This window comes from Salvelinus fontinalis, chromosome 16 (genome assembly GCF_029448725.1).
Source record: "Salvelinus fontinalis isolate EN_2023a chromosome 16, ASM2944872v1, whole genome shotgun sequence".
NCBI classification, from domain to species: Eukaryota; Metazoa; Chordata; class Actinopteri; order Salmoniformes; family Salmonidae; genus Salvelinus; species Salvelinus fontinalis.
The window spans coordinates 41,988,424-42,003,508 of NC_074680.1; the positions used below are offsets into that span (position 1 = coordinate 41,988,424).

Genomic DNA, 15,085 nt, shown 5'->3' on the forward strand with positions numbered 1-15,085 from the left:
CAGTTTGTCTCTGTGAATGGTTTGTCCTCTGACAAATCAACTGTATATTTCGGTGTTCCTCAAGGTTTGGTTTTAGGACCACTATTGTTTTCACTATATATTTTACCTCTTGGGGATGTCATTCGAAAACGTAATGTTAACTTTCACTGCTATGCGGATGACACACAGCTGTACATTTCAATGAAACATGGTGAAGCCCCAAAATTACCCTCGCTAGAAGCCTGTGTTTCAGACATGAGGAAGTGGATGGCTGTAAACTTTCTACTTTTAAACTCGGACAAAACAGAGATGCTTGTTCTAGGCCCCAAGAAACAAAGAGATCTTCTGTTAAATTTGACAATTAATCTTGATGGTTGTACAGTTGTCTCATATAAAACTGTGAAGGACCTCAGCGTTACTCTGGACCCTGATCTCTCTTTTGACGCACATATAAAGACTGTTTCTATCAACGTAACATTGCAAAAATCAGAAACTTTCTGTCCAAAAATGATGCTGAAAAATGTATCCATGCTTTTGTTACTTCTAGGTTAGACTACTGCAATGCTCTACTTTCCGGCTACCCGGATAAAGCACTAAATAAACTTCAGTTAGTGCTAAACACGGCTGCTAGAATCCTGACAAGAACCAAAAAATTTGATCATATTACTCCAGTGCTAGCCTCCCTACACTGGCTTCCTGTTAAGGCAAGGGCTGATTTCAAGGTTTTACTGCTAACCTACAAAGCATCACATGGGCTTGCGCCTACCTATCTTTACGATTTGGTCCTGCCGTACATACCTACACGTACGCTACGGTCACAAGACGCAGGCCTCCTAATTGTCAATAGAATTTCTAAGCAAACAGCTGGAGGCAGGGCTTTCTCCTACAGAGCTCCATTTTTATGGAATGGCCTGTCTACCCATGTGAGAGACGCAGACTTGGTCTCAACCTTTAAGTCTTTACTGAAGACTCATCTTTTCAGTGGGTCATATGATTGAGTGTAGTCTGGCCCAGGAGTGTGAAGGTGAACGGAAAGGCTCTGGAGCAACGAACCACCTTGCCGTCTCTGCCTGGCCGGTTCCCCTCTCTCCACTGGGATTCTCTGCCTCTAACCCTATTACAGGGGCTGAGTCACTGGCTTATTGGTGCTCTTCCATGCCGTCCCTAGGAGGGGTGCGTCACTTGAGTGGGTTTAGTCACTGACGTGATCATCCTGTCTGGGTTGGCGCCCCCCCTTGGGTTGTGCCGTGGCGGAGATCTTTGTGGGCTATACTCGGCCTTGTCTCAGGAGGGTAAGTTGGTGGTTGAAGGTATCCCTCTAGTGGTGTGGGGGCTGTGCTTTGGCAAAGTGGGTGGGGTTATATCCTGCCTGTTTGGCCCTGTCCGGGGGTATCATTGGATGGGGCCACAGTGTCTCCTGACCCCTCCTGTCTCAGCCTCCAGTATTTATGCTGCAGTAGCTTATGTGTCGGGGGGCTAGGGTCAGTCTGTTATATCTGGAGTACTTCTCCTGTCTTATACGGTGTCCTGTGTGAATTTAAGTATGCTCTCTCTAATTCTCTCTTTCTTTCTTTCTCTCTCTCGGAGGACCTTAGCCCTAGGACCATACCTCAGGACTACCTGGCATGATGACTCCTTGCTGTCCCCAGTCCACCTGGCCGTGCTGCTGCTCCAGTTTCAACTGTTCTGTCTGCGGCTATGGAACCCTGACCTGTTCACCCGACGTGATACCTGTCCCAGACCTGCTGTTTTCAACTCTCTAGAGACAGCAGGAGCGGTAGAGATACTCTTAATGATCGGCTATGAAAAGCCCACTGACATTTTTGGCGGTGCTGACTTGTTGCACCCTCGACAACTACTGTGATTATTATGATTTGACCATGCTGGTCATTTATGAACATTTGAACATCTTGGCCATGTTCTGTTATAATCTCCACCCGGCACAGCCAGAAGAGGACTGGCCACCTCTCATAGCCTGGTTCCTCTCTAGGTTTCTTCCTAGGTTTTGGCCTTTCTAGGGAGTTTTTCCTAGCCACCGTGCTTCTACACCTGCATTGCTTGCTGTTTGGGGTTTTAGGCTGGGTTTCTGTACAGCACTTTGAGATATCAGCTGATGTAAGAAGGGCTATATAAATACATTTGATTTGATTTGATCTGGATGGAAATGAGTCCGGAGAATGATGTACAAATAGAGCATTTTTTATCCTTATATTTTGAATTTTTCCACTCTTTTGAAACCTCGAAGATTGATTTTCTAACAAAAGCCTGGTATTTAAGCGATGTACATTTCAATGGTTTCGCTTATACAACTGATACAGTCTGGCAAATCTATGGGATTTCTGTTCTTCGTGACAACTTCCTTATAGGTACTGTAATTTATTGTGCTCTGCTTTTGCGTACTTGTACCCTGAAGAGATATATTCAGGGACTTGGGATCAGTCTGTCATACTAACAAGTATTAGTAGTTGCAACCTGTACATTCTATTTGTTTATTCAACATTTATTTTGACAGGGAATTAATACTGAGACTAGGATCTGTTTTATAGAAGAGCCCTGCATAAATACATCAAACATATACAAAATTACAAATTATATGAAGAAAAACAGACACATTTATCAACATAGAGGTCTCTGATCACTACTCTGAACTGACCGAGGGGGGACAGAACATGTCATTTCAGAGAACTCTGTAAATTGTTCCAATAATAATCCTCCCCCATGCAACACAATGAAGATATCTGTTCCTCTCCACAGACCCAACTGGAGAACTCAAGACCGCTAAAGAGGTACAGCATATTTGATGAACGTGTTCAAACTGGAAAAAATCAACTAAATATATATATTTTTATTTTTAGTATTGCTTTTTTTTTCAGATTTTTGAACTCTCCACAAGTTGTTTTGCGGTGTATTAATATACAGTGTTATCTGAAATTATTGACAACTATTGACACCCTAAGTAAAGATGAGCAATAATACTGATCTATACTGTTTGTTCAAATGCATGGGGAAATTATATATATTTTATACTAATATAATTGCCTCAGATAAAAGGATGTTGTTTAACAAGTAATACATTTTTTTCTGAAAAAGGTAGAGGTCAAAATTATTGAGAATAATTATACTAAATAATTATACTAAATATTCTTATAAATACAATAGTCAAAAGTTTATTTGATCCCATATTCCTAGCATGCAATGACTACATCCAACTTGCGACGACAAAGTTTTTTGAAAGCAGAACACAGTTCGTTTTAGTTCTTTCAGATAGTTTTGTGCCCAATAGAAATGCATGGTAAATGTATTGTGTCATTTTGGAGTCACTTTTATTGTAAATAAGTATATAATGGTTCAAAATACTACATTCATTTGGATGCTACTATAATTACTGATAATCCAGAAAAAATCATGAATAATGATGCGTGATAAAGGGGTCAAAGATCATACAGCCATTACATGCTAACCTCCTGTTATAGGAAAGGGCAAGAGGTTAACATGTTGTTACGAGATGTCGCCAAGCCAATAGATGGCGCTGCTGTTATGTGTATCTGTCTGTCGTAGACAGGGGATAATAACAAACATAGAATGACTTCATCTGTCATTACTGTGGTTCAGCACATGCTAAAGCCAAATGCCCAGCATACACCTGTAAAGCATGTGGCAAATGAAAACATTTTGCCAGAGTTTGTAAACAAGCACAACACAAACCTCAACTCAATCTATTAGAGCAGGTATTCCCAAACTGGGGGGGGGGGGGGGTGCGCGAAATGCCGTCAGGGGTATGCCAAATAAAAATGTGATGTGATTCGCATTAAAAAAAATATCTTCACATTTTCAAACAGTTTTCCAAAGGGGCTGTACATTTTGGTGAGGTTTTTTTCTCGCCTGAGTAGCCTCGTTTCACTGCCAATTTTTTTTTGTTACCATCTAGTGTTCAGCGAAATAACAACACAATGTCAAATACAGGTAACCTAGTCAAATAATTAACATCCAATCACATTAACCGTTACTCTCTTGTGGGAGACATTTAAAAACGAAACATGATCATTTGAAAAATAAGCTACAGGAGTTTTTTGAGCGAGAATAAAGAAGACTTTGAGTATTAAGACATGTATAAAAGCAACAGATACCATTAATAGGAAGGGACTAGAAGCGTCTTACATGGTGAGCTACCGGGTGGCTAGGACAGACAAGCCACATACTATTGTGGAGGACTTAATTCTTCCTGCTGGCTTGGACAATGCTGGGAGGAAAGGCCAAAAAAAACTATACTGACAATGCCTTCATCAAACAACACTGTTTCACGACACATCAGTGACATGGCAGGAGATGTTTTGAAACAATTACTGCTTCGCATACAAGCCAGTGAATTATATGTTACAGCTGGATGAGTCAACAGACGTGGCGGGCCTGGCACAGCTCCTGGTATATGTCCGTTACGTTTGTGGGGGGTCAATTAAGAAATACATCCTCTTCTGCAAACCACTGGAAACCAGGACAACAGGAGAGGGTATTTTTTAAAGTACTGGACAGCCCTGTGACATCAAATGGACTTTGGTGGTCAAGATGTGTTGGTATCTGTACTGACGGCGCAAAAGCCATGACAGGGAGACATGGTGGAGTGGTAATGCGCGTGCAAGCTGTTGCTCCCTATGCCACTTGGGTACACTGCAGCATCCACCAAGAGGCTCTTGCTGCCAAGGGAATGCCTGACAGCTTGAAATACTTTTTGGACACTACAGTGAAAATAGTTAACTTTGTTAAAGCAAGGCCGCTGAACTCTCGTGTATTTTCTGCATTATGCAATGATATGGGCAGCAACCATGTAACGTTTTTACAACATTTTTTATATTTTATTTCACCTTTATTTTACCAGGTAGGCTAGTTGAGAACAAGTTATCATTTACAACTTCGACCTGGCCAAGATAAAGCAAAGTAGTTAGACACATTCAACAACACAGAGTTACACATGGAATAAACAAACATACAGTCAATAATACAGTAGAAAAAGTCTATATACAGTGTGTGCAAATGAGGTAAGATAAGGGAGGTAAGGCAATAAATAGGTCGTAGTGGCGAAGTAACTACAATATAGCAAAATAAACACTGGAGTGATATATGTGCAGAAGATGAATGTACAAGTAGAGATACTGGGGTGCCAAGGAGCAAGATAAATAAATAAATACAGTATGGGGATGAGGTAGTTGGATGGGCTATGTACAGGTGCAGTGATCTGTGAGCTGCTCTGACAGCTGGTGCATAAAGCAAGTGAGGGAGATATGAGTCTCCAGCTTCACAGAAGTGTGCTGGTTATCAAGGGTCAAAGTATTAACACATTTCTTTTTAATTGAGAGACAAGATTAAAGTTTTCTTTACTGACCATAATTTTCACTTGTCTGACCGCTTGTATGATGAGTTTCTCACACGACTGGCCTATCTGGCTGATGTTTTTTCTCACCTGAATGATCGGAATCTAGGATTACAGGGACTCTCCGCAACTATATTCAACGTGTGGGACAAAATTGAGGCTATGATTAAGAAGTTGGAGCTCTTTTTTGTCTGCATTAACAAGGACAACACACAGGTCTTTCCATCATTGTATGATATTTTATGTGCAAATGAACTCAAGCTTACCGACAATGTCAAATGTGATATAGGAAAGAACCTGAGTGAGTTGGGTGCGCAATTACGCAGGTACTTTCCCGAAACGGACGATACAATCAACGGGATTCATAATCCCTTTCATGCCCTGCCTCCAGTCCACTTACCGATATCTGAACAAGAGAGCCTCATCAAAATTGCAACAAGCGGTTCTGTGAAAATGTAATTTAATCAGAAGCCACTGCCATTTTCCTGGATTGGGCTGCGCTCAGAGTTTCTTGCCTTAGCAAATCGCGCTGTTAAGACACTGTTGCCCTTTGAGAGTGGATTCTCAGCCCTCACTAGCATGAAAACGAAATACAGGCACAGACAGTGTGTGGGAAATGATTTAAGACTGAGACTCTCTCCAATACAACCCAATATTTCAGAGTTATGTGCATCCTTTCAAGCACACCCTTCTCATTAACCTGTGGTGAGATATTCACAATGTTCGATGAACAAATAAGGTTTTATATGTAAGAGGGTTAAATAAAGGGCAAAATGATTGATTATTATTATTATTTATGCTCTGGTCCTATAAGAGCTCTTTGTCACTTCTCACGAGCCGGGTTGTGACAAAAACTCACACTCAAAAACTCACACAAACGTATCGTATAGTGTGTGCGAGGCAGGCTTACAATGATGCCAAAAAACATCATTTGAGAGTGCACTGACTCTGGTGCTAGAGGGGGTACGCAGCTGGAGGTTGAATGTTTGAAGGGTTACGGGACTATAAAACGTTTGGGAACCACTGATGTAGAGGAAGACAATGAGTCAGATGACCAAACAACAGATGCAATAGAAGGTTGAACAATAATGTGATACATCTCACAGGTTAATTCTGTGAGAGACCAGGCAAAACATTTTTTTATTTTATTAACCTTAAGCTAGCTCCACTCAGTGATGAGCCATTGACATATGACCCCAGCCATACAATTAAATGTCAACTAGACACAGGATCAAAAGTGAATGTCATAAGCTATGGAGACCTACTGTACAGCGAGTCATGCAAGACGACAATCCAGTTCTCCAACCCAGCAAAGCTACATTCAAGCTTTATGACGGCACACTGATAAAGCCAACAGGAGAATGTAATCTCAAAGCAGATCATGATGGAAAAAATGTTTCATATCAAATGTCAGGTCATGGAGACATCCCAGCTTCCTCTGCTGTCACCTGACACGTGTGAACAGCTCAGCCTACATGTGAACCACAGCCATGTGTTACATCACGTCGACACCCCAAGCACCACATCCGCTGAGGTCATCATTTTGAGCCTGTAATCGAACCCACAAATGCTGATGCTCCAGATACTCAACTAGTCTAAAGAAGGACAGTTTTATTGCTTCTTTAAAATCAGAACAACAGTTTTCAGCTGTGCTAACATAATTGCAAAAGGGTTTTCTAATGATCAATTAGCCTTTTGAAATTATAAACTTGGATTAGCTAACACAACATGCCATTGGAACACAGGAGTGATGGTTGCTGATAACGGGCCTCTGTACGCCTATGTAGATATTCCATTCCAGTTTCCAGCTACAATAGTCATTTACAACATTAACAATGTCTATGCTGTATTTCTGATAAATTTTATATTATTTTAATGGACAAAAATGTTTGCCCTTCTTTCGAAAACAAGGACATTTCTAAGTGACCCCAAACTTTTGAATGGTAGTGTACTTGAGACACACCAGCACCAGGGCAAATATCAGGCTGCCTGTGAGACACACCAGCACCAGGGCAAATATCAGGCTGCCTGTGAGATACTCCAGAGACTGTTGTTTAATCTAAAAGATTCTATATATAGAGAATTTTATTTTTTTGTAAGAGGGAAGCCTACTTATTGACTTTAAAGTTGAAAGTACTTTAAATAAGAACACAGTTATGTTTTTGTTAACAGTGTAATGTTTTCACTGGCAAGGATCTAACCCCAGTTCTCCTCTTTATGAGTCTATGAGGAGGAGTTATCTTCATTTGTTGTGTGAAGGAAGACGTTATGAGATGTTGCCAAGCCAATAGATGGCGCCGCTGATATGTGTATCTGAGTGTGATACCATATAGTACGAGTGAGCCAAGTTAGGCATTACTTACTATGCACTGAATGCAGATGTATGCATGCTACACAGTGATGGTAATCAACATTACCTCGCTCTTGTATAGAATAAAGACCATACAAAACACGTCTTGTACAGAATAAAGACCATACAAAACACATGTCTTGTATAGAATAAAGACCATACAAAACACATGTCTTGTACAGAATAAAGACCATACAAAACACATGTCTTGTATAGAATAAAGACCATACAAAACACATGTCTTGTATAGAATAAAGACCATACAAACACATGTCTTGGGGGGGGATATGAGTTTTGAACCTCACGTTCTCACCTGTGTTCATAAAGTGCCTGATTGGGACTTGGGAAATGTCTTATGCACTTCTCAGTAGTTTGTATTGAGACTTACCTTATGAAGGTACATAACAGGTTTTGCAGGCGTGGTTCCATTTTCCATGCTGAATAAATGGAATTGAACTGCTGAAAACCATCCCACTTGCTGGCCAACAGATTTTGGAGTTTTCATTCAGTAGGGATTTCAGTACATTTATTTTAAGCCATCCCTTTAAATACGGTATACCTTTTAATTTGACTTTTGTCAACACACACAACATTTTGGGGGAGAATGGGTTCAGAAAATAGGGATCAATGAAAGAATGCCATCTATGCATATTCGTCTCCGTAGATACTCTGATTTTGTAGGATTATTTAGGGACATTTTAGGGTTAGGATAGTATGTAAGATTCATGAAATAAAACTGGTTTTGAGATCATTTACGCAAGAAATATATTACGCAAAAAATATAAATACAGGGGTTTGATTCATCCTGAAAGTTATCATATTCAAATTCAATCCATATAATATTGGAAGGTGGGTAAAAAATGTAAATAGGGGTTGAACAATAGTCCTATAAATCTACCCTAATTCTCACCAATCATGGAACTGTACGGCAACGCTCCAGTCGTTGTGAACCGTTAGCCAGGTTCCAGGTTTAACCTGCTATGTGGTGGTCTGAGTTCCATACTGATCCAAAATGGGCTACGTGTCCTAAATTACTACACAACGTTAGCCTAATATAATCCACTAATGCTAGTGACCCTCAGGAACAACGACACGGACGTGACAGAGGAAAGAAAGGTTAAAGGAATGATGCTAAATGTAAGGTACAAATTGAAGAAGACCTCTCCATCCCGGTAGACAACTCCAGTGTCACCCTCCCAGAGTGCAAAGAACCTTGGCCTGACCCTGGACAACACCGTGTCGTTCTCTGTAAAACATCAAAGCAGTGACTCACTCCTGCAGGTTCATGCTCTACAACATCCGTAGAGTACGACCCTACCTCAGACAGGAAGTGGCGCAGGTCCTAATCCAGGCACTTGTCATATCCCGTCTGGACTACTGCAACTCACTTTTGGCTGGATCCCTGCTTGTGCCATCAAACCCCTGGTTTTCAACTTTCTCAAGTTCTCTCATGTCACCCTGCTCCTCCGCACACTTCACTGGCTTCCAGTCGAAGCTCATATCCACTACAAGACCTTCTAGCTCTGACTCTACTGACAGCTACGTTATTGAGTAAAAATGTAATTCCTATGCCTGTGATATGTATGTGGTTGTCCCACCTAGCTATCTTAAGATGAATGCACTAACTGTAAGTCACTCTTGATAAGAGCGTCTGCTAAATGACTTAAATGTAAATGTAAATGTAAAGTGACCGTTATAAATGTATGTGGGTATTACTGAGGGTGGCTCCCGATAGTGGCCAATATTTAACATGTCAAAAATTGTAAAACAAAACCGGGAAAAAAGCCTGGGCATAGGCTATAATTAAAAAGTTCTAAAGCGCATACACAGACTCTGCAGGTTCAGCCCAACAGAAGCATATAGCGTTGCTGTCAATTTCATCCATGTAAATTATGAGGGCACACAATTCAAATTCCACGTGTTAAAAGAGCCCCCGTAAAGCCCCTGCAAAAACACAATATCTAACACACTCAGACAGTCCAAGGATACACTCTGATTCTCTACTACACACCACTAGTTGGTTCTCTACTACACACCTCTAGTTGGGTCTCTACTACACACCTCTAGTTGGTTCTCTACTACACACCTCTAGTTGGGGCATTTCCATTCCATGTCCAATTCCTGGTTGGTCATCATGACCAGTCAAGCTTGGATCACGGATCAAGACTAAGGGCTCAATTCAATCCGTATTGCGGAAGATAAACATTGAAATTTAAAGGCAACGTTCCCGCGTTCACAGAGACTGCATTCACTATAAACGCTGCATATGTCGGCTCATACAAAAATGACCTTTACATTTGATAGCAGACCTTCCTTGATACTTCCGCAATATGGATTGAATCCAGCCCTTAATTGGGACCTGAAACATGGTTTGGTCTGTCTGAAAGGTACGGGAACCAGCATTCAACTGGAGAACCAACAAAATCCAGCCTCTCAGCTGGTGGTTGTAATTCTCCCTGGTGCTTGGCATCACGTTGGGACCCTGCAGTTCGATGACCTGCTCCTTGGTGTCTTTACGGTCTCTGCCTCTTGCGGAGCTCCAGGATCTGGGGTATGTGGGCACCAAGACAGGGAACCCCTTGGCGCATCTTGCCCCCAGCGGGGCTGCCCACGTCGGACTGCGCTCCTCGGAAGAGCTGGGCCTGACGTTGACACAGCCCCAAGCGGCTCAGCAGAATCAGAACGTCCCCGTGGAAGGCTCGCGTCAGGATACCGTACAGGAAGGGGTTGGCACACGAGTTCAAAGGGTAAAATAGCACCAGCAGCACCTGGAAGAGATAGACAGATAAAAAGAAGAGTCAATAAATGGGGATGATGATGAGCAGATTTATTAAGTTGATGATGAAGATGAGAGGATGAATGATGATGATGATGAGAGAATGAATGGATGATGATGATGGATGACGATGATCAGAGGATGATGGTAAAGAGAGAATGGAAAATGATGACGATGATGAGAGGATGGATGGATGATGATAGGATGGATGATGATGATATGATGGATGATGACGAGAGGATGGATGGATGATGAGAGGATGGATGATGATGATAGGATGGATGATGATGATAGGATGGATGATGATGATAGGATGGATGATGACGAGAGGATGATAGATGATGAGAGGATGGATGATGACGAGAGGATGATAGATGATGAGAGGATGGATGGACGATAGGATGGATGGATGATGAGAGGATGGATGGATGATGATAGGATGGATGATGATGATGATGATGATGATGGATGGATGATGATGAGATGGAGGACGAGTGGATGGATGATGATGACGATGATGAGAGGATGGACGGATGATGAGAGGATGGATGGATGAGAGGATGGATGGATGATGAGAGGATGGATGATGATGATAGGATGGACGGATGATGATAGGATGGATGGATGATGAGAGGATGGATGGATGATGAGAGGATGGATGATGATGATGATGATGATGGATGGATGATGATGAGTGGATGGATGATGATGACGATGATGAGAGGATGGACGGATGATGAGAGGATGGATGGATGAGAGGATGGATGGATGATGAGAGGATGGATGATGAGAGGATGGATGATGAGAGGATGGATGGATGATGAGAGGATGGATGATGAGAGGATGGATGGATGATGAGAGGATGGATGATGAGAGGATGGATGGATGATGAGAGGATGGATGATGAGAGGATGGATGATGATGATAGGATGGACGGATGATGATAGGATGGATGGATGATAGGATGATGGATGGATGATGAGAGGATGGATGATGATGACAATGATGAGACGATGGAAGGATGATGAGAGGATGGATGGATGATGAGAGGATGGAAGGATGATGAGAGGATGGATGGATGATGAGAGGATGGATGGATGATGACGATAGGATGAATACATGGATAAAAAGAGGAGTGATGTGGAGGACCTTGGAGTCGGTGACAGTGATGAGTGGGTGGTGCAGCGCAGCAGACAGGCCATAGAAGGAGATGGGTGCCAGACACAGGAAATTGGTGAAGATAAGCACGGCCATGCGTTTGGCCATGCTGGCGTCCCCTCGACTCGACGGGTGCTGTGGGTTGTGCACCATGCAGTAGATGTGTACGTAGCACACGCTCACCAACACGAATGCGAGCACGTTCAGCATTAGCAGGGTGACCACGTAGACCATGGCCGCGGTTGAGTTTGTGTCCATGGGCAAGCAGATGCTAACCCTCTGGTAGCTGCTAACGCCAGCTAGCGGTAGCACAGCTAACACCAGGCACAGCAGCCATCCGGCTAGCATTAGCACCACTATGTGGCGTAGTCGCACTTTCTTCTCGGGCCTCATGGCGAAGGTGATGGCGTGCCAGCGCTGAAGAGTAATGGCGGTCAGCGTGTAGACTGACAGCTCGCTGGCGAACACTGTGAGCACCCCAGCCAGTTGGCATCCGGCACCAGTCTGCCAGTCAATGGCGTAGTGGTGGTACTGGGAGCGCGTGTAGAGGTCCACAGACGCGATGAGCAAGAGGTACACGCCCATGAAGAGATCTGCCATGGCCAGGTTGCACAGGAGGAAGCGGGTGATGGTCAGTTTGTAGTGGCTGGTCAGCAGGATGAACAGGACCAAGAGGTTAGCCAGAACGGCTAGCAAGCTAACCAGCCAAACAGACACCCGCAGGAAGCCCAGGCTCATCACGTCCTCACAGGGGTTGAAGGCATCGGGCAGAGGGGTGCAGGGGACCCCCTGGTCCTCCCTGTCATCATCGCACACGGTGTAGTCAAAGCCTTCGTCTGGGCCCTCCGTAGGGAACACTATGTAGAAGCACTTACCGGAGGGGGGACAGCTGTAGTTATCGTAGTAGTACTGGTAGTCGTAGGGGTAGGGACTGCTGCTGGTGGGATGGAGGTGCTGGGGGTCTCGGGGGGAGGGGCTGCTGCTGGTGGGATGATGGTGCTGGGGATCTCGGGGGGAGGGGCTACTTCTGGTGGGATGATGGTGCTGGGGGTCTCGGGGGGAGAGGTTGCTGCTGGTGGGATGGAGGTGCTGGGTGTCTCGGTGGGAGGGGCTGCTTCTGGTGGGATGATGGTGCTGGCTGTCTCGGAGGGAGGGGTTGCTGCTGGTGGGATGAGGGTGTTCGGGGTGCTGCCTCTCGTAGGCCTCAGAGGGGTTTCCAGAGGGCCTAGTTGATCGCTGTCGTCTTGTAGAGCTGGTCAGGTTGCAAATGACGGACTCCACGTGTCTAGAAGATGAAATATCTACATGAGCATGGGCCAATACAATAAGGTTAATAAGTTAAATAAGTATAGAATCGTTCCACCTCAAAAAGCACAAGAAGGAAGTTTCCGACACCCATCATCTCAGATTGTTCTAAAATCGTTTCTGTAGTTAGAAACAGATAAGATTAACAATCCTGAAACCTTATTTTGTTGAAAGTTAATTTGAAGTGTGAGAAATTAAGCTTATTCAATATGGTACACATCTTCCGATTTGGACCAAACCTTTCCTTAACAATGGTTAACGGTCAAAAGCCACCCATGGACCAACCCAAGCCCAACCCAAGCCCACCCCAACGGCCAGTATACAGTATCAGTTCTCTATGTTTGACAAGTAGTATGAAGCTGTGGCTTGGAGTATTGTTAATTCATACTATGCAATTTATTTTTTCCTGTTCAGAGAAATTAGCCATTGAAGATCCTTGCATTTTCCCCCATACAGTATGAAAGTACCAGGTTTTGTCCACTAGATGCCACTTCTCTTGCTTTTACAGCCACACCCTTTCATCCATGTCTCTGGTCTCTTGTGTTTATTAAATGGATCACACATTTTTTTCCAACTTTGGGTAGAAAACCAATGTCTTTAGCTCATGATGAAAACAAATAGTGTGCTCATCCTCACAAGTCGGGCCGCCATGAAAGCAACTCAGTTTGTACATCTCTTAGCAACCGAAAGCTTTAATCCAACTCCTCTTGATTAGTCCAACAAATGGCAGCTCTCTGAGAGGGCTATTCCTATGGTGCAATTCTCATATGAAGACTTTTGCTACAAGCCCAAAAATGTGATGGCTAGTGATAAAAATGTTGTTATCAGCAGCAAAACACTATACAGCATTTGGGGCTTTAACCATTGAAGACCCTCAAAGACCATAAGATTTGTGGTGGAAAATTACAAAATTAGTCATGCTATCCCGTTTTTTACTACATAAAGAATTGTCTCTCGTTATACAGTACCAGTCAAAAGTTTGAATACACATGCTCATTCAAGGGTTTTTCTTTATCTGTACTATTTTCTACATTGTAGAATTATAGTGAAGACATCAACACTATGAAATAAGGCATATGGAATCATGTAGTAACCAAAAAAGTGTTAAACAAATCAAAATATATTTTATATGTTAGATTCTTCAAGGTAGCCACCCTTTGCCTTGATGACAGCTTTGCACACTTGTGGCATTCTCTCAACACTAGAGCCACCAAATCTGGCAGGAAATGAGCTGGCAACCAAAGGGATGCTGGTATCAAATCCTAGCTGTCATTGCATACTGTTGTTCACATGAGCAAGGCACTTAACCCCCCACAACAAAGCTGCCAGAGTGCCCAGTGTGGCAGCTCCCTGCACCTCTCCAAAAACCAGTGTACAGTTGATGTCGGAAGTTTACATACACTTAGGTTGGAGTCAGTAAAACTCCTTTTTCAACCAATCCACAAATGTCTTGTTAATAAACTACCGTTTTGGCAAATTGGTTAGGACATCTAATTTGTGCATGACACATTTAATTTTTCCAACAATTGTTTACAGACGGACTTTATCACATATAATTCACTGTATCACAATTCCAGTGCGTCAGAAGTTTACATACACTAAGTTGACTGTGCCTTTAAACAGCTTGGAAAAATCCAGAAAATTATATCATGGCTTTAGAAGCTTCTGATAGGCTAATTGACATAAATTGAGTCAATTGGAGGTGTACCTGTGGACGTATTACCTTCAAACTCAGTGCATCTTCGCTTGACATCATGGGAAAATCAAAAGAAACCAGCCAAGACCTGAGAAAGTCTGGTTCATCCTTGGGAGCAATTTCCAAACGCCTGAAGGTACCACGTTCATCTGTACAAACAATAGTACGAACATATCAACTCCATGGGACCACACAGCCGTCATACCGCTCAGGAAGGAGACGCGTTCTGTCTCCCAGAGATGAACGTACTTTGGTGCAAAAACTGCAAATCAATCCCTGAACAACAGCAAAGGACCTTGTGAAGATGCTGGAGGTAACAGGTACAAAAGTCCACAGTAAAACAAGTCCTATATCGACATAGCCTGAAAGGCCGCTCAGCAAGGAAGAAGCCACTGCTTCAAAACCACAACAAAAAATCCAGACTACGGTTTGCAACTGCACATGAGGACAAAGATC

General features: G+C 43.0%; 1 protein-coding gene across 3 annotated transcripts in view; it reads right to left on the reverse strand.

Annotated features, from left to right (window-relative positions):
* Positions 1-4,802: 4,802 nt before the first annotated feature.
* Positions 4,803-15,085, reverse strand: part of LOC129813204 (thyrotropin receptor-like) — a 32,634-nt gene continuing 22,351 nt past the window's right edge. For all 3 annotated transcript variants that reach the window (XM_055865475.1, XM_055865474.1, XM_055865476.1), the window contains 2 exons: positions 11,620-12,913; positions 4,803-10,462 (listed from right to left, as the gene is read on the reverse strand). In XM_055865475.1, coding sequence (XP_055721450.1) covers positions 10,208-10,462; positions 11,620-12,913 — 1,549 coding nt within the window. In that variant the 3' untranslated portion in view covers positions 4,803-10,207. The remainder of the gene's footprint in view (positions 10,463-11,619; positions 12,914-15,085) is intronic.